Source organism: Ovis aries, chromosome 18 (assembly GCF_016772045.2).
Source record: "Ovis aries strain OAR_USU_Benz2616 breed Rambouillet chromosome 18, ARS-UI_Ramb_v3.0, whole genome shotgun sequence".
In the NCBI taxonomy this organism is placed as follows: Eukaryota; Metazoa; Chordata; class Mammalia; order Artiodactyla; family Bovidae; genus Ovis; species Ovis aries.
The window spans coordinates 57,150,136-57,169,372 of NC_056071.1; the positions used below are offsets into that span (position 1 = coordinate 57,150,136).

Consider the following 19,237-nt stretch of genomic DNA (forward strand, 5'->3'; position numbering starts at 1 on the left):
TTTTTCAATGACCTAGTGGATGTTGGCAATTTGATCTCTGGTTCCTCTGCCTTTTCTAAAACCAGCTTGAACATCTGGAAGTTCATGGCTCACATATTGCTGAAGCCTGGCTTGGAGAATTCTAAGAGTAGAGGTTAGACTCTCCGAAAAAGAATATTAAAAATACAAAACAAAATCAATCACAAAATTTCTTTAAAAATTTATGGAATTTGCCTTAAAAATAGGGTCTTTTTTTCAAGATAATAGTAGGTTATAAAAATGGAAATTAAAGGAGTAATAAAGAACTTTAAAATTAAAAAGTGATAATAATAAAAATATATCTAAGAATTTCTCTGGAGCTTTTGTGAGCAGTGTGGGGTCAGTTCAGTTGTAGATAGTTCCTTGTTCCAGCTTGTATTTTTTCTCAAGGTCTAGAGGTTCCCTCCAATGCTTAGTCAATCAATGTTAACTACAAGGTTTTAATCTGTTGCGCCTGTCATTTCCAGAGCAGTTCCCTCTTCTTTGCTTATTTTGGTTTCCTCTCTTTCCCAGTCTCTTCAGTGCTAATTTCTGCCCTGACACAAGGGGGTGAAGGTGGTCACTTTATTTAGGGTCCCTTGTTCAGTTGTGTTGTGGGGAGGGAGGAACACTGTAAACAAATATCGCTGGAGTGTGTTGGGAGTGCTCGCAGTGTATGGACCACACTGAGTTTGTCCCAGCTCACAGCGGCATGTGCTCTCTGGGTCTACACTGCTCGGGCTCCAGGTTGCTCTGCAGGGGCACTGACCAAAGTAGGCCTGCATTTCATGCACTTTCCAGGTCTAAGATGCTCAGGTTCGTTTCTCGTGTACTACACAAGGGCACAGATTCAATTAGGCGTGTTTTGTGCCCTTCCCAGGTCTGAGCAGCTCAGGTGACCAGGTGCTTGGTGAGGGCACTGTCCCAGGTGGGCCGTGCATCTTAATCACCTCCCCGGTCCCAGCTGCTCTGTTACCAACCCACCCACCCCTGGAGAGCACCGTCTCAGGTGTGTGCCGTGTGTCTCCTCTGGGGAGCTGATCTCAGGCTGCGACCCTCCTGGCGGAAGTCAACTGTCCGGGATCCCAGGAAGACATGGTTAGCAACTGAGAGACTGCTCACAGTGCCGTCTCTGGGGCCGAGATTGCCCCTTGCCTTCCAACTCTGGCCATGGCGCGCCTGCCTCTCTGCCTCTGGTGGTGGGGGAGGGGCCTGTATGCAGGCGGCTAGCTTTCCTTTGGTGTTCCCTCAATCCTTTGTTCTGTGAGAGGGCCAGGTTGCATATTAGGTTAGAGACTTTTGCTGGCAAGTTCTCTCTCTCTTTTTTCTCTCTGGATATCCCACATTTTGGGTTGCTGTCTCACCTAAGTTCCCTCAGATTGTCCTCAGGGCATTCAGGCCCAGTCCTTATCCTAAGCATGCAGCCCATGCCTCCCTGTCCAGTCTCCATTTGCTGGTGGCAGAGGCGAGCACCTGGGCCACTTCTCTGCTGGCAGTTGTGGTTAGGTGCATATTCTGTGGGATTTTGGTTTTTTTTTTTTCCTCCCGGTTATGTTGCCCTCTGAGATTCCAAAACTCCCCACAGACCTGCCAATGAAAGGGTTTCCTGCTGTGTGGAAACTTTTCCTCCTTCATGATTCCCTCCCCAGGATGGATCCCTGTCGTCCTTGACTCTTTTGTCTCTCTTTTTGTCTTTTATAAATTGTTCTACCTCCTTTGGAAGAGAATGGGCTGCCTTTCTGGGTGCCTGGTGTCCTCTGCCAGCATTCAGAAGTTATTTTGTGGAAGTCACTCAGCATTCAAATGATCTTTTAATGAATTTGTAGGGGAGAAAGTAGTCTCCCTGTCCTATTCCTCTGCCATCTTGGGGCCACCTTCCAAAGTGTACTTCCCCCCACCCCCCACCAAGATAGAATATTATCTTCCCCCTGCCTTACATCTAGGGTTTGTTTTCCAGCCTAAAAAGATAAAACCATCAAAAATTGTTGTTGTTCAGTCTCAAGTAATGTCTGACTTTTTGTGATCCTATGGACTGCAGATCACCAGCCTTCCCTGATCTTCACCATCTCCCCAAGTTTGCTCAAACTCATGTCCATTGAGTCAGTGATGCCATCCAAACATCTCATCCTCTGCTTCTCACTTCTCCTCCTGTTCTCAATCTTTCCCAGCATCAGGATCTTTTCCAGTGAGTTGGCTCTTTGCATCAAGTGGCCAAACTATTTGGAGCTTCAACTTCAGCATCATTCCTTCCAATGAGCATTCGGGGTTGATTTCCTTTAGGATTGACTGTTTTGATCTCCTTGCAGTCCAAGGAACTCTCAAGAGTCTTCTCTAGCACCACAACTCAAAAGTATCAATTCTTCAGCATTCAGCTTCTTTATGGTCCAACTCTCACATCTTTATACGATTACTGGAAAAACCGTAGTGTTGACTATTCATACCTTTGTGAACAAAGTAAGGTCTCTGTTTTTAATATGCTGTCTGGGTTTGTCATAGCTTTCCTTCCAAAGAACAAGTATCTTTTAATTTCACGGATGCAGTAACTGTTCACAGTGATTTGGAGCCCAAGAAAATAATATGCCTTTGTTTCCACTATTTCTCCTTCTATTTGCCATGAAGTGATGAGAATGGATGCTATGATCTTACTTTTTTACATGTTAAGTTTCAAGCCAGATTCCCCTCTTGACTCCCATTAAATAGAAGGTAGCTGTGGCAATGAGCCCTCTGGGACCTAGCAAAAAAAGTAAAGAATAAAAGCAGACTGGGTCCCTGACAAATTGGAATCACCATTTCAAACCACCACTGCTTAAATCAGGACAAGAGAAAAATTAACTGTAGTCTTGTTTTAGCCACTATTTCCTTTGGGGTTCTCTGCAACTTTAAAATATACAGTCAATTCTGGAAATTACTAGAGACTCAAAGGACACAGATAATGAATTCAGGATGGATGAGGCCAAACTCTTTTTTACCATCTCAGTATCTTACTGTCAATGAATATCTATGAAATTCAGTAAGCATGCAGCACTATGAAAAAGAAACAAAATTCTGCTCTACTGGAGCTTACACCTAGTGTTATTTGATTAACTCTTCATAGACATGCCTCCCCCACCTCCTTCCAGTAAGGGAAGTGTTCTTATCTGCATTTTAGAGATAAAGAGATTAAAGTCCACGGACTTTCAACAGATATCCTGGGATCACACAGCGGGTAAGCAGTACTATCTGGATTGACACACCAGTTCAGTTCAGTCGCTCAGTCCTGTCCGACTCTTTGCGACCCCATGAATTGCAGCACAGCAGGCCTCCTTGTCCATCACCAACTCCTGGAATTCATTCAGATTCACGTCCATCGAGTCACTGATGCCATCCAGCCATCTCATCCTCTGTCATCCCCTTCTTCTCCCGCCCCCAATCCCTCCCAGTATCAAAGTCTTTTCCGATGAGTCAACTCTTCGCATGAGGTGGCCAAAGTACTGGAGCTTCAGCTTCAGCATCATTCCTTCCAAAGAAGTCCCAGGGCTGATCTCCTTCAGAATGGACTGGTTGGATCTCCTTGCAGTCCAAGGGACTCTCAAGAGTCTTCTCCAACACCACAGGTCAAAGCATCAATTCTTCAGCACTCAGCTTTCTTCACAGTACAACTCTCACATCCATACATGACTACTGGAAAAACCATAGCCTTGACTAGACGGACCTTAGTCAGCAAAGTAAGGTCTCTGCTTTTGAATATGTTGGTCATAATTTTCCTTCCAAGGAGTAAGCGTCTTTTAATTTCATGGCTGCAGTCACCATCTGCAGTGATTTTGGAGCCCCCAAAAATAAAGTCTGACACTGTTTCAACTCTTTCCCCATCTATTTCCCATGAAGTGATGGGACCAGATGCCATGACTTTGTTTTCTGAATGCTGAGCTTTAAGCCAACTTTTTCACTCTCCTCCTTCGCTTTCATCAAGAGGCTTTTAGTTCCTCTTCACTTTCCGCCATAAGGGTGGTATCATCTGCATATCTGAGGTTATTGATATTTCTCCCGGCAATCTTGATTCCAGCTTGTGTTTCTTCCAGTCCAGCGTTTCTCATGATGTACTCTGCATAGAAGTTAAATAAGCAGGGTGACAATAGACAGCCTTGACGTACTCCTTTTCCTATTTGGAACCAGTCTGTTGTTCCATGTCCAGTTCTAACTGTTGCTTCCTGACCTGCATACAGATTTCTCAAGAGGCAGGTCAGGAGGTCTGGTATTTCCATCTCTCTCAGAATTTTCCACAGTTTCTTGTGATCCACACAGTCAAAGGCTTTGGCATAGTCAAGAAAGCAGAAATAGATGTTTTTCTGGAACTCTCTTGCTTTTTCCATGATCCAGCAGATGTTGGCAATTTGATCTCTGGTTCATCTGCCTTTTCTAAAACCAGCTTGAACATCAGGAAGTTCACAGTTCACGTACTGCTGAAGCCTGGCTTGGAGAATTTTGAGCATGACTTTACTAGCATGTGAGATGAGTGCAATTGTGCGGTAGTTTGAGCATTCTCTGGCATTGCCTTTCTTTGGGATTGGAATGAAAACTGACCTCTTCCAGTCCTGTGGCCACTGCTGAGTTTTCCAAATTTGCTGGCATATTGAGTGCAGCACTTTCACAGCATCATCTTTCAGGATTTGAAATAGCTCCACTGGAATTTCATCACCTCCACTGGCTTTATTTGTAGTGATACTTTCTAAGGCCCACTTGACTTCACATTCCAGGATGTCTGGCTCTAGATTAGTGATCACACCATTGTGATTATCCAGGTCGTGAAGATCTTTTTTGTAGAGTTCTTCTGTGTATTCTTGCCACGTCTTCTTAATATCTTCTGCTTCTGTTAGGTACATACCATTTCTGTCCTTTATCGAGCCCATCTTTGCATGAAATGTTCCCTTGGTATCTCTAATTTTCTTGAAGAGATCTCTAGTCTTTCCCATTCTGTTCTTTTACTCTATTTCTCTGCATTGATCGCTGAAGAAGGCTTTCTTATCTCTTCTTGCTATTCTTTAGAACTCTACATTCAGATGCTTATATCTTTCCTTTTCCCCTTTGCTTTTTGCTTCTCTTCTTTTCACAGCTAATTGTAATGCCTCCCCTGACAGCCATTTTGCTTTTTTGCATTTCGTTTCCATGGGGATGGTCTTGATGCTTGTCTCCTGTACAATGTCACGAACCTCAGTCCATAGTTCATCAGGCACTCTATCTATCAGATCTAGGCCTTTAAATCTATTTCTCACTTCAACTGTATAATCATAAGGGATTTTATTTAGGTCATACCTGAATGGTCTAGCGGTTTTCCCTACTTTCTTGAATTTCAGTCTGAATTTGGTAATAAGGAGTTCATGATCTGAGCCACAGTCAGCTCCTGGTCTTGTTTTTGTTGACTGGATAGAGCTTCTCCATCTTTGGCTGCAAAGAATATAATCAATCTGATTTTGGTGTTGACCATCTGGTCATGTCCATGTGTAGAGTCTTCTCTTGTGTTGTTGGAAGAGGGTGTTTGCTATGACCAGTGCATTTTCTTGGCAAAACTCTATTAGTCTTTGCCCTGCTTCATTCCGCATTCCAAGGCTAAATTTGCCTGTTATTCCAGGTGTTTCTTGACTTCCTACTTTTGCATTCCAGTCCCCCATAATGAAAAGGACATCTTTTTTGGGTGTTAGTTCTAAAAGGTCTTATAGGTCTTCACAAAACCGTTCAACTTCAGCTTCTTCAGCGTTACTGGTTGGGGCATAGACTTGGATTACTGTGATATTGAATGGTTTGCCTTGGAGACGAACAGAGATCACTCTGTCATTTTTGAGATTGCATCCAAGTACTGCATTTCAGACTCTTTTGTTGACCATGATGGCTACTCCATTTCTTCTGAGGGATTCCTTCCCACAGTAGTAGATATAATGGTCATCTGAGTTAAATTCACCCATTCCAGTCCATTTTAGTTTGCTGACTCCTAGAATGTCGACGTTCACTCTTGCCATCTCTTGTTTGGCCACTTTCAATTTGCCTTGATTCATGGACCTGACATTTCAGGTTCGCAACCCCATGCCCGAGGCCAGGGGCAGCGGCCAGGAGGAGCAACCCCACATCCAGGGAGTGGTGGCTGCATGGGCGCAGGAGAGCCTACAGGAGCCATCGCACATTGAAGGTCTGGAAGGGCGGCAGTGAGGAGATACCCCTTGTCCAAGGTAAGGAGCAGTGGCTGCGCTTTGCTGGAGCAGCGGTGAAGAGATACCCCACGCCCAAGGTAAGAGAAACCCAAGTAAGATGGTAGATGTTGCAAGAGGGCAGACGCACTGAAACCATACTCACAGAAAACTAGTCAATCCAATCACACTAGGACCACAGCCTTGTCTAACTCAATGAAACTAAGCCATGTCCGCAGAGCAACCCAGGGTGGGCAGGTCATGGTGGAGAGGTCTGACAGAATATGGTCCACTGCAGAAGGGAATGGCAAACCACTTCAGTATTCTTACCTTGAGAACCCCATGAACAGTATGAAAAGGCAAAATGACAGGATACTGAAAGAGGAACTCCCCAGGTCAGTAGGTGCCCAACATGCTACTGGAGATCAGTGGAGAAATAACTCTAGAAAGAATGAAGGGATGGAGCCAAAGCAGAAACAATACCCAGCTGTGGATGTGACTGGTGATAGAAGCAAGGTCCGATACTGTAAAGAGCAATATTGCATAGGATTGACACTTACCTCATCCAAAGCCATACCCTCAACTCTAAGCTATCACTGTGCTCCTCCCTTCACAGGCATGTCCAACTCTTTGCAACTTCTTTGGACCTTAGCCTGCTGTGCTCCTTTGTTCATGAGATTTTTCAGGCAAGAATGCTGGAGCGGGTTGCCATTTCCTGCTCCAGGGATCCTTCCTGACCCAGGAGTTGAACTTGGGTGCCCTGTATTACTGGCAGATTCTTTCCCTGCTGAATCACTGGGGAAGCCCAACATCATTAAGTCAGCTGGTTGCAAACTGTGGTTGATAGAGCCCAGTGGTCCCCAGAAGTGTGGCAGGGATTGTCATGGCTGGAGGGATGTGATTATGATGGATGAAGGGACAGGTTTTTCCCATGAGCACAGAAAATACCTGAAATTATCTCACTGTGACAGCTAAGGAGACTGCAAAGTCAAGAAGGGAGGACAATCAGCTCTTAGGGTGAACCAATAGTGAAGGACAGCAGGATGATGCCAAGTCACGCAGGTCCCCAAAACAGATGGTGCTGGAGACCAGAGGCCTCAGACACCTGTACTCCTGACACCCTTTGGGGACCTCAGGCTCACACCACTTCTGTGGGAGTTGGGCAGGAGTGCTTCAACTTACAAATCAAACTGTAAACAAATAGTGTATTGCACATTCACACACACACACTTCAAAGAAAAGTGATTAATAAAGAAACACAGCACAATGTTAACTTGGATTTCCCTGGGCGCTAGCATTCTGGGAAATATTTCACAAGCCCGTCTCTACATTTTTGGAGTCTCTCCATGATCGTTAAAGAGGATATCAGACCAGGAATAAAACACTTATAAAACAGAGTCAATAACTCTTTTAAAAAAACAATAATTTGGAGTAGTTTTCAATGATTCATTTGATGTTTTCTGAGTTGTCACATCTTCCTCAGTGAGTATTTCATAAACGGAAGAGAACTTTAACATGAGAAAGATTTTTATGTGTGTTTATTTACTGGCTATTTTTTAAGGGGAAAAACATCTATTTCGGCAACTAGATTGTTTGCATAGACCTAACGAATCCTGTTACCAGAAATGTTCATCTGCCCATTTCCAGGATGAGGTCTTGTTCCCTCCTACATTTCGCAAGCCAGAGAAGAGGTTTTGCAGGATAAATAGACAAACGCAGTCATGAAATACCTGCGTCCAAGCAGACGGTGACTTTGGATTCATTCCCACATCCCGCTCTTCCAGGCAGGTAATCCATGATGCTCCCACACTGGGAACCAAGGGACCCCTTTCCCACAGTGGTTCTTGCCTCGGTCAGGGGTTGGTAGAACCTGAGGCAGGAGGGAGGCGGGAGGACATGTGTCTGATGCTGGGAGGGTTCTGAGTCCTCTGAAGACCAGTCCTCTCTCTGGGTCTCTGTTTTCATCCTACAAAGGGAGGGATGTGCCACCAGGGCTTCTGGGAGCATTTCTGCCTTTGAGTCTTTGGGGTTGAGATTCGAGCCAGCTGTGCCCCATCCAGCTGTGCATCCAGCATCAGGTCAGAGGTCCCCCGAGGGCCCTGAGGTGTGTCTCCTTGCTTGGCACAGGGCGCTGCCCTCAGAGAGCCCTGGGGGCGGAATTAGTGCCCCAGGTCTCTCTGGGCAGAGGGGTCTCCAGGGGCCATTCCTGCACTTCACTGTCCCTCCAGGCCCCCGGCCAAGCTGCCAGGTGTGTCTATTCGGCGTTGGAAAGACAGGCTTCTCAGAAGCAGAGGCAACCCTCCAACCAGGACAGGTGAAAAAGCACTATTCCTCCAGAATAAGTTTTGGAAGAAAATGGTTAACTTGTTTGGGAAAAAAAATCATTGTACCACTCCTGAGTACACTAACAGTTTAGGCAATCGATCGCCTCTCTCCCCCGGCTTGTGTGAAGGCCTTTCCTCTGGTCTCTGGACAAAAATCAGCTCAGCTTCCTGCCTTACAGCCCTCCTCCTCTCCCCTCAGTCTCCTCCCATCTCTGCCTCTTGTCTCTCTTGCCTTCCCCCCTCCCACCCCAGTAGCCCTCTCTCTTCTGAGATGAGGGACAGAGGCTGCAGGGAAATAGCCCTCTTTGCTGAGGTCACCAGTTTGACCTCCGTCTCTCCTGAGGCTTCTGGGCAGTAGCTCTGTCCTCTGACCCCAGGGATCACAGTCTGGCTTGTAGAGTCCTAGAGAGGGTGGCCAGTGGAGGGGTGACATGTCTGGAAGTCCCCTTAGGAGCCCAGCACCTTCTTCCGGTATGTCACCTGAGCTGGTCCACATGTTGGATGGAGGTGGGAACTGAGGATCAGACAGGTGCAGTTACTACTCGTCACCACACAGCACTCACAAGAAGCCAAAATGAAATCCTCGACCAGGTCTCTGAGACTGAGCTCACCTGCTTCTCCCCACCAGGAGGCCTTTCCAGGTTCTTGATGGAAATACTCTCCACCTGTCCACATAGCAGGGGCTGAGCAGAATGCTCTGCCCTCCTTGTTCTTTACAGCAGCCCTCCTCAGGGCAGCTAGGCTCCAGCACGGCTCCCACTGCCTGTGGCAGCCTCTCTCCTGAACCCTCACTGTGACCAGGCACCTCGATAGGAGAGCCTCCCTGAGGTCACACCCTTGTCCTCAGAGGTGGGGAGAGGTGCTGTGTCCTCTGATCAGTGCAGGGCTCCTTCCTGGGGGGACAGAGAGGGGCCACGGTGGGAAAGGAGCCCTGCTTCCTGGGCCCTCTGAGGGAGTCTGTCCTGGGAGAGGGATGCCTTCTCACTGGAGGGTACCTCACCCCCATCACCAGCTTCCCTACCCTGGAGCCAGGCACCCCAGGCTCCTCACCCTCACTCCTCTACGTTTGCTGTGTGACCTTGGAAAAGCCCCTTCCCCTCTCTGCCCAGTCTCTCCACTAGGGAAAATGGTAACAACCATAGCACTTGATCAAAGGGTGAGAGGGAGCCCAGAGCCACCTCGTGTGTGTTGGGAGCCCAGGAGGGTGCCTACCCCTGGGAGGTCCCAGAGCAGCAGGGCTGAGAGAACAGAGACCAGGGGGGACAGTGGCGGGGGCTGGGACGTCATCTGACACGTGGAGACTGAAAGGAGCTTTGCTTTTCAGACATGAGGGCAGAGAGAATGTCCCCCCTCCTGGCTCTGGGGCTCCTGCTGGCTGGGCTCTGCAGTGTCCACTGCCTCCCGGAGAATGTGGTGGTGAAGGAACAAGACAGAAGGGCACGTGTGGATGACCATGCATTAGCCTCCAGCAACACCGACTTCGCCTTCAGCCTCTACAAGCAGTTGGCTTTGAAGAACCCCAATAAGAATGTCATCTTCTCCCCGCTGAGTGTCTCCATAGCCTTGGCCTTCCTGTCTCTGGGGGCCCGTGGCTCCACCCTGACAGAGATCCTGGAAGGTCTCAAGTTCAACCTCACAGAGATCCAGGAGGCAGAGATCCACCAGGGCTTCCAGCACCTCCTGCAGACGCTCAATCGACCCAGCAACCAGCTGCAGCTGAGCGTGGGCAACGCCATGTTCGTGCAGGAGGGGCTGAAGCTGCTGGACAAGTTCATAGAAGATGCCCATGTGCTGTACTCCTCTGAGGGCTTCTCGACCAACTTCGGGGATCCTGAAGCTGCCAAGAGTCTAATAAATGACTATGTGAAGAATAAAACCCAGGGGAAAATTGAGGAGCTGTTCAAGTTCCTTTCCCCAGAAACGGTGTTGGTCCTGGTGAACTACATCTACTTTAAAGGTGGGTGCCCTGTTTGTCTCAGAAGGAAACACACATCTGGTTTTGTGTCTTCAGAGCTATTTCGATTTCAGCTCAGCCAATTCTGTTGCTGGGCATTATAGAGGAAGATGTCATCAGTGAGGACAGCTTGGGCACTAAGACCCTGTCCCTGTCATAGTCTTTGTCTATTTGGGGGTTTTCTAAATCACAGCTGTCATTGCAACACACAAGGGCGGGGGAGCCATTAACCCTTTGTCTGAGCCACAGTGAAGCGAAAGTCACTCAGTTGTGTCTGACTCTGTGACCCCGTGGGCTGTAGCCTATCAGGCTCCTCTGACCATGGAATTCTCTAGGTCACAATACTGTAGTGGGTCACCATTCCCTTCTCCAGGGGATCTGCCCAACCCACGGATCGAACCCAGGTCTCACGCATTGCAGGCAGATTCTTTACCATCTGAGCCACAGGGAGCCATTTTATTCTCAAACTTGCCTGACTGCCTGGAGAAAGGAGCTTTCCTCTAAGGTCACTCTGGAGTGGCCGGGAACCCCAGCTTATTTTAACACATACAAAGAAGGCCACTGCTCTGCACACTGTGGGCTGTGTGTGACCTGGGCTCCCTCTAAGGGGACTTGGTCTCAGCGGGTGGAGGTGGGGCTGGCGACCGGCTTCACGCTGTGATAGCCTCTGAGCAGCCTGGCCAACTCAAGGAACTTCAGCTGTTCTCCGTTATAGCTATGAGGGTAGCACTGGCAAGGCCAACCCCAGAGGGAAGCCTCAGGGAAGGACAATGCCTGGGACAGACTCTGTTCCAGATTCTAGCTGGTCCAGGGCCCAGTCCCACCGGTAGAAACCCAACACTGCAAACCTCATCCTGGAAGGTCATAAGGGGCAGAGTGAAGGCAGAGAGATTTCACACGCGGAGCCAGCAGTGCAAAAGGACACAGAATAAAGACGCAAAGAATGATCATTGAGCAAGAGGGTGGTCGGGTGCCTAACGGGCACCTGCTGGGGGGACATGTTCGCCCTGAACTGGAAGCTCCTGGCACAGCCCTGGGTAGCCCTCCTGGATCTGTGTTTTCCTCTGTAAATGAAGCCACAGGTTCCCAGTTCCCTGGAGACCTGGTAATGATGCGGGCTGGATCTGCTACGTTTCTTCCTGGACTTCTCTGTCCTCTAATCTCCTGCCACCCTGACCTGTCCCAGGACTCTCTCCTCCCCAGGGGTGCCCACCAGCCCAGCTTCCCCTCTCCTCCCATCTCCAACCGTGGGGACACAGGCAGGGGTGGAAACAAAGCAGGAAGCAGGGTGGGTATATCCTCCATGAAGCCCCAGGGCTCCAATCTCCCCAAGAAGCCCACCCCAGGCACTAAGGTCTCCATCTTCCTTGGGGGACACCCAAGCCCCCTCCTCTGCCCTCCGGGTCCCCGTGTGGCTCCTGCTCCAGCCAGGCTCACAAGGCTGTGGGGACGTGTGTCCTCCCTACAAAGCCAACGACTAACGCCTGGTCACTAACATGTCCCCTTGAAGGACCAGGCGGTCCCGTATCTCCCCAGGCCCAGCCTCATCCCCATCTCTCCCTTGCCCTCCACACTTCTGTCGACTTCTCCTTTAACACAGCTAACCAGCTTTGTTTCATATCCCGCTTCCCAATCCTGACCTGCGGGGTTCACCCCCATCCCCAAAGGCTTACCCAGCTGCCCAGGTGTACGTGCACACCGAGCAGGCCCATCATAGAGGTACATGATATGGGGGGCCTCTGGCATGGGGAGGGTCTTCCCTGCTCAGGGACCAGGGCTGAGGAGGGAGGGAACACAGCCCTTACACTCACAGACTCTTCACCTGTCCCCCCGCCTCCAGCCCAGTGGAAGACCCGCTTTGACCCCAAACACACTGAGCAGGCAGAGTTCCATGTGAGCAAGAACGAGACGGTGGAGGTGCCCATGATGACTCTTGACCTGAAAACCCCTTACTTCCGGGACAAGGAGCTGGGCTGCACGCTGGTGGAGCTCACGTACACCAGCAACGACAGCGCCCTCTTCATCCTCCCTGACGAGGGCAAAATGCAGGACCTGGAAGCCAAGCTGATCCCGGAGACGCTGAGGAGGTGGCGAGAATCACTGCATCCCAGGTGACTCCCCAGGGCCTGGAGCTGTGGGTTCAGCTGCCTTCTCGGCCCTTCCCCCTCTTCCTGGACTCCTGACCCCCAGCAACAGGGCCTCAGGAATGTGCAGGGCAGGGGCAGGGTGGGAGAGCCCATCCCGCGATGACCTTGCCCTTTGCTGCCTGCCTGGCTCAGTGCTTAAATCCTTCTGTAAGATGATGACATCTGAGAGGATGGGAGCTGAAGGCACGCCTCACACTAAGAAGGGCTGAGTCATGAGGACTCAACATGATGCCCAACACTCAGGTTCTCCCCACGACTCCTCCTTTTGAAGGTAGAAGTGTTGCAGAAACCAGTATGCAAGAAACCAAGCACCACTCTCAGAGAGTTGGAGAATTCAGGTTTATTACGCCGTTCGGCCCAGAGGAGTTAACGCTCTAAGCTCTGAGCCCTGAACAAAGGGGTAACAGAGTTTTTATAGACAGACTGCAGCAGACAATAGTGGACAACACTAGCTGTTAATATGCTGGTTTAATCTAAGTGATCTCATGAGCATGGGAAGAGCAGTCAAGATGGGGTGGAGGATGCCTGGCCTTTGCATGGACAGGCACGATTAAGCAGGTTTGCAGGGGCTGGGCAATTGCAAAAAGCTGAACAAGGGAGAGTGAGATAAGCTCCAGTTCCTAGTATTCAAAGTCCTCAATTTCTGAGACTACGTGACCTATGTGATCCAGGCTTTGGAAGAAGCAAGCTGAGTTACAGATGCAGAACGGACAGGAGGTTATGTAAAATTTTAATTTTTCCTCTTCAAAAGGATTGAATAGAATCAGGTGAGGGCCCAGGTGTGATGGGTTCTGAGGACCATATTTGCACTGTCTTTCCATTGTAGTCACTCATTTATTCATTCGTCCAGTCAGCACTGGTTCAATAGGTTAACTGAGGACATACTATGCCTCAGGGACTAACTTAGACCATGTGGTAGGTCAGCAAATAAAACGCTAAATTCTCTGTCCTCATGGCACTCTCTAATTGTGGAAGACCGACTGGAAATGAATATAAATTCTTTGTCAGGTTGAGAGGGGACAAATGGGGAGGTGGGGAGAGTAGAGCACAGTAAAAGGGTGAAGAAAATCGTATCCAGAGGTAGTTTGTGACCATAAACAGGGCGGCCCTTAGGTGAAGTTGCAGTGAGAGACTGGGCCCTCTGGATGTGTTGGGAAAAGCATTTCTGGGCAAGGGAATCACCAGGGCAGGAGCGAGGCAGGAGCGAGCCTGGCGTGGTTGAGGATTAGTGAGGCCAGAGGAGAGCCGAGGGAGTGAGGGGGGAAGCTGGGCGAGGCCAGGGTCCCCCCGGGGGTGGACTCAGGTCACTTGGGGCCTTGCGGAGTCCTTAACCTCCCCCTGCCCTGGTGCCTGCCTGGCATGCTAGACTCCTGCAGATTGCAATGAATAAGTAACAAAATAAGGGGATTTAGCCCGAGGGGTCTAGAAACTGAGAACAAGAGTCCTTATTCCAGGGAGAAGGGGGTTGGTTAAGAGGACTCCTTGGAAGACAGTGCTGTGAGGTGGGAAAAGGCAAACATCTTTTCAAGCAGGTGTTCAAATGTGTTTTTCTTGTTTTCTAGTCGAATACATGAACTCTACCTGCCAAAATTTTCCATCAAAAGCAACTATGAACTGAATGACATCCTCTTCCAGCTGGGCATTAAGAAAATATTCACTGACGCTGCTGACCTGTCAGGAGTCACAGGGACCAGGAACCTGGTAGTCTCTCAGGTGAGTCTTTATAGTGTGGACAGCTCATCCTCCTATCAGAGCGTGAAACGTGGAGGCCAGACAGATGGCAGGTCCCCTGGAATTTGTAAAATAATTGCTTTTCCTGCAACTCAGTCTCCCTCCCTGGGACTCCCCAAGCCCAGGAGAGCTGGGTTACAATCACGGTGACATCAGGTCCCACCTTCCCTGAGTTATAAAGTGACACAGAAGCCTGTCACTGGGAAGGACCTGGAGTGGAAACAGCAGTGGCCCCTATATCAGGCTCCATCTTTCACTGCCTGTAGAGGGGAATGATCACATTTCTGCAGCCCCCAACTTTTCATCTTTAAAAGGAGCATATAGTTCTTGGTTCCTGTTGGTGCCTAGTGGAGCAGGTAAGAGGTTATAGGTTCTAACAAAGTCTGTAAAGCAACCGTGATGAAATGCACCGAGAGCATGCGAGAACACCCAGTGTCCTGGTGCTGCGATCCTAGCGGCAGGGGAGCCAGAGGGAGTGGTGGGGTGGGGAGGGCTGGGCAGCCCTGCAGGCTCCCCCTGCACCCACCTGCCATAGGACCTGGTAGAGGAGACACAGGCGCTATGGGGCTCCGTGGTCCAGGGCTGGGAAGCCAATCCTAGGCAAGGGAGCTGAGGGCTCAGGGACACGTCAGCTGGGGCAGGAGAGGAGCAGAAAGCAGTGCTCACCCATCTGTTGCTTCAACATGGAGGAGGGACTATGGAAAGTTGCCTGCAAGAAAAATGCCTTGACCTGGCCCCTCCCCATATACTAGGGGAAATTCGGAGGCAGCACAGTCTCTGGGTTAGGAGAGGGAGTCCCTGTTCTTTGACTCTCTGGTGTTGGACACATCACTCACACTCTTGGCTTTCAGTTTGCACGTCTGTGTATCACAAGTATGCAAACAGTGGGCAGTTTGTTGGGAGGACAGCAGAGTGACAGGCCAGCAGCAGTGGAGTGGATGTCAGCCTCCTTAGAGGCGCTAGGTGACTGCTCACGTCCACCCACCCCATCTCCGGTGGGTACTGCTCTGGTGTTCCCGCAGGTGGTCCATGGCGCTGCACTGGATGTGGATGAGGAGGGCACGGAAGGAGCTGCTGCCACGGGAATCAGCATAGAAAAACTGGCCTTTCAGAGAACCACTGTGCGTTTTGACAGGCCCTTCCTGATTGCCATAGTTCTCAAAGACACCCAGAGCATCATCTTTTTGGGGAAAGTCACCAACCCCACTCAAGCCTAGAGCTCTGCTCTGAGCTGTGGGTGCTCTCCCTAAGGAGCAGGGTGAACAGGTCCCTGGGTGCAGCCTGGCCCCTGGGCACCGAGGATCCACCCTGCCTGTCCCCACCTGCTCAACCCTGGGGAGGTGACAGTGACGATGCTGGGGCTCCACGTGCACAGGGACTCTGTGTCCTCTGGGTCACCTCCTGCTGTGAGGCTACACGCATCATGGGAACTTGGCTTATGACCTTTCAAATGTCGTGATGGCTACTTCATTATGGCTAGAGTGATTTTAAATGATAAATCTATTTAATAATATAAATTAATAGAACTTTCCACTTTAATGCAGCATGAACAGAAAAGTTAATATGTGCTCAGCAGATAGAATGTTTGCAAAACATTCAGTATGGAGCATTCACTGCATGCTGAGGATGCAGTTCGAATTGGGTAACAAAGCACAGTCTCTCCCTCAAGGACTTTTTTGTTTTCATGGAAAAATTCAGACATTACAAAAACAGAGAGGATGATATAACCTCACGTACATATCAGCAGCTTCAGTCATTATCAACATGGGGCCAATATAATTATTCCCTCCCTTTCCTCTTTTGGGTTTGTTTTGTAGCAAATCTTATACATCCTGTTATTTTAACTATAAGAGTTCTTAAAAATACTTAAAATGGCATATCACTTAAACATAATTCTTTAATATTATTCAATATCAAGTTATTACTCCCCTATGTGGTGCCTAAACTTAAATTTTTTTTTCTGAACTAGGATGCATTGTAGACGCAATGTCTATGCATGGCATTTAATTACTTTAAGTCTCTCTCTCCGTTCAGTTCAGTTCATTTCAGTTCAGTCGCTCAGTTGTGCCCGACTCTTTGCGACCCCGTGAATCGCAGCACGCCAGGCCTCCCTGTCCATCACCAACTCCCAGAGTTCACTCAGACTCATGTCCATTGGGTCAGTGATGCCATCCAGCCATCTCATCCTCGGTCGCCCCCTTCTCCTCCTGCCCCCAATCCCTCCCAGCATCAGTCTTTTCCAATGAGTCAACTCTTCGCATGACGTGGCCAAAGTACTGGAGTGTCAGCTTCAGCATCACTCCTTCCAAAGAAATCCCAGGGTTGATCTCCTTCAGAATGGACTGGTTGGATCTCCTTGCAGTCCAAGGGACTCGCAAGTCTTCTCCAACACCACAGTTCAAAAGCATCAATTCTTTGGTGCTCAGCCTTCTTCACAGTCCAACTCTCACATCCATACATGACTACTGGAAAAACTCTCTCTCCGTAGTGAAGTGAAATTTATATAACAAAATTAGCCACTTTAACATGTAAAATTCAGTGGTGATTAACACATTTACAATGCTGTACAACTATCACTTCTTTTTAGTTTTGACTGTTTTCATCACCCCTAAAGGAAACCCCATATCCATTAAGCTCTCAATGCCCATTACAACCTTTCCCCAGGACCTGGTAACTACTAATAGAAATTTTTGTATCTCTGGATTTAACATCTCAGTATTTTATATAAAGGGAATGATATAATATGTGACCTTTGGTGACTGGCTTCTTTCCCTTAGCATGATGCCTGTGTTTCAGTATTTCATTCCTGTTTCATCTGGTGGTTCAGATGGTAAATAACCTGCCTGCAGTGTGGGAGACCTGAGTTTGATCCCTGGGTTGGAATGGTCTCCTGGAGGAGGAGGGCACTGCAGTATTCTTGCCTGGAGAATCCCATGGACAGAGGGAGATTGGTGGGTTGCAAAGAGTCAGACACAGTGAAGCAAATTATCAGCATGCATGCAAGGTCATTCGACATTTACCTCTGAAGAACCTCCAAATCTATTTCCACAGCAACTGCACCATTTTACTTCTTCACCAGCGATGTACAAGGGGTCCAATTTCTCCATATTCTTGAAACATGTGCTGTTGATTTTCTATTGTTATTATTATTAATACAGCCTTCTTAGATTTGAGTTAATGTCTTACTGCAATTTTGATTTCTCTGAGGATGGTGAGCATATGTTCAGTGCTTAGCAGTCCCTTGTGTATCTTTTTTGAAAAAATGTCGATTAAAGTCCTTTTTCCACTTTTTATTGGATTTTTTGTCTATTATTATTGAGCTGTAATATTCTTTAAATATTCTAGATGTATGATTACATGAGTATGTCTGGATGACATACTCATCAGATGTATGATTTGCAAATATTTTCTCTCATTTCGTAGGTTTTCTTTTCACTCTCTTGGTAGTTGACTTGTGATGCACAAAATATTTTAAACTTGATGAAGTCCAATTTACCTATTTTAGTTGTTACTGCTCATGCTTTTGGGTGTCAGATCTAAGAATCTATTGCAAATCCAAGATCATAAGAATTTACTTCTATGATGTATTCTAAGAGTGTTATCTGTTTAGCATTTACACCTAGGTCTTTGATCCATTTTGACTTGTTTTATATATGGTGTGAACCATCACCCTGACCCACTCTATTTTTAAAGAAATATATTACAATGTATTTTAATTGACACTTTAGTATCTGTGCCCATTACAATATTTAAAGCTTCTTAAAAGCTGGTATCCTGATATTTGTACACCATTGAATTCTCAGCAGGACCACAAGGATTACACATAGTGGGGACTCAATGAACATTTGGTAAATAAATGAGTGAATGAGTGAGTGAGTAAATCACTATAATTTTAGTCACAGAAAGGTATTATTGATATGACTGGCATAGATCTTCTAACTTCCTATTTGTTTTATATTTGATCCATCTGTATTTTGTTTTTTTCTTTTTCTCTTGCTGTATTTTTGGATTATTTGAGGAGTTTTCATGTTTTTGTTTTGCTCAACTGTTGATACTTTTTATTTTGTGCATTTTTTTCAGTGTATTGAGAATGTACAATAAATCTTTAACTCATCAATATGCATCTTCTGATAACACTATATCACTTCAAGTGAAGTATAAAACCTTACCTCAGTATTCTTGCTTTTTTCATCCTTTTGTCCCATGTGCAATTGTTCTCTATAATTTACATGTGTTAAATTCCATAATACATTGCAACTTTTGTTTGCTACACAGAGTTAATTGCCCATCAAAGAGTTTCACAATAAGAGAAGAAAAAAAAACACTTTTTACTATTTTTGGCACTCTATTCCTCTGTACAAATTTTTATTTGCCTATTTACTTTCTGTCCCAAGAACTTACTTTAACACTTTTTGTAATGCAGGTAAACTGGTAATGAATTGTCTAAGATTTTGTTTGTTAAAAAAATCAATACTTTGCCTTCAATTAAAAAATGTTTTTGCTGGTTATACAAATGTGATCTTATAAATCAACAATCATTTCTTGTTATCGTCTCTCACAATTTTGGCATTCAATTCTGATTGGGCTCAGCAAGGCTGTTTTCACTCTGGGTGTCTCCTGTGCTTACTCGCGGACCATGGCTGATTGAAGCCATCGAACACTTCCTTACTCACATGCCTGGTGGTTGATGCTGACTGTGAGCAAAGATCTCAGCTCAACTGTGGTCAGGACACGTACATGGGTTACTTCCATGTGGCTCGGCCTTCCTCACACTGCTGTTCTAAACTCAGAAATCACAGGCATCACTTGTCCTCCTCCATAACAGTTGACAGTCATACAGGCCCAGCCAGGAGCTGCCAAGATCACATACTTGGGTGAGAAATATTGCTTTGGTTCTCTTTGCAAAATATTTTCTTCCAAGTATTCCCT

The 19,237-nt window shown here is 47.4% G+C and overlaps 1 protein-coding gene across 7 annotated transcripts in view; it reads left to right on the top strand.

Moving 5' to 3' along the window:
- The window catches only part of LOC101115576 (serpin A3-5), a 35,785-nt gene extending 16,963 nt beyond the window's left edge, over positions 1-18,822 (top strand). For 2 of the 7 annotated variants that reach the window (XR_009597265.1, XR_009597267.1), the window contains exons 6-7: positions 6,040-7,940; positions 9,801-17,599. Coding sequence is in view for 4 of the 7 variants with exons in the window: in XM_042235435.2 (XP_042091369.1) it covers positions 9,801-10,433; positions 12,271-12,541; positions 14,140-14,290; positions 15,331-15,525 (1,250 nt within the window). In the remaining 3 variants the exon portion in view is untranslated. Of the gene's footprint in view, positions 1-6,039; positions 7,941-8,380; positions 8,467-9,800 lie in introns of those variants that run through there. The other 5 variants (XM_042235436.2, XM_027957362.3, XM_042235435.2 and 2 more) reach the window with 5 other exon arrangements.
- The last annotated feature ends 415 nt before the right edge of the window (positions 18,823-19,237 follow it).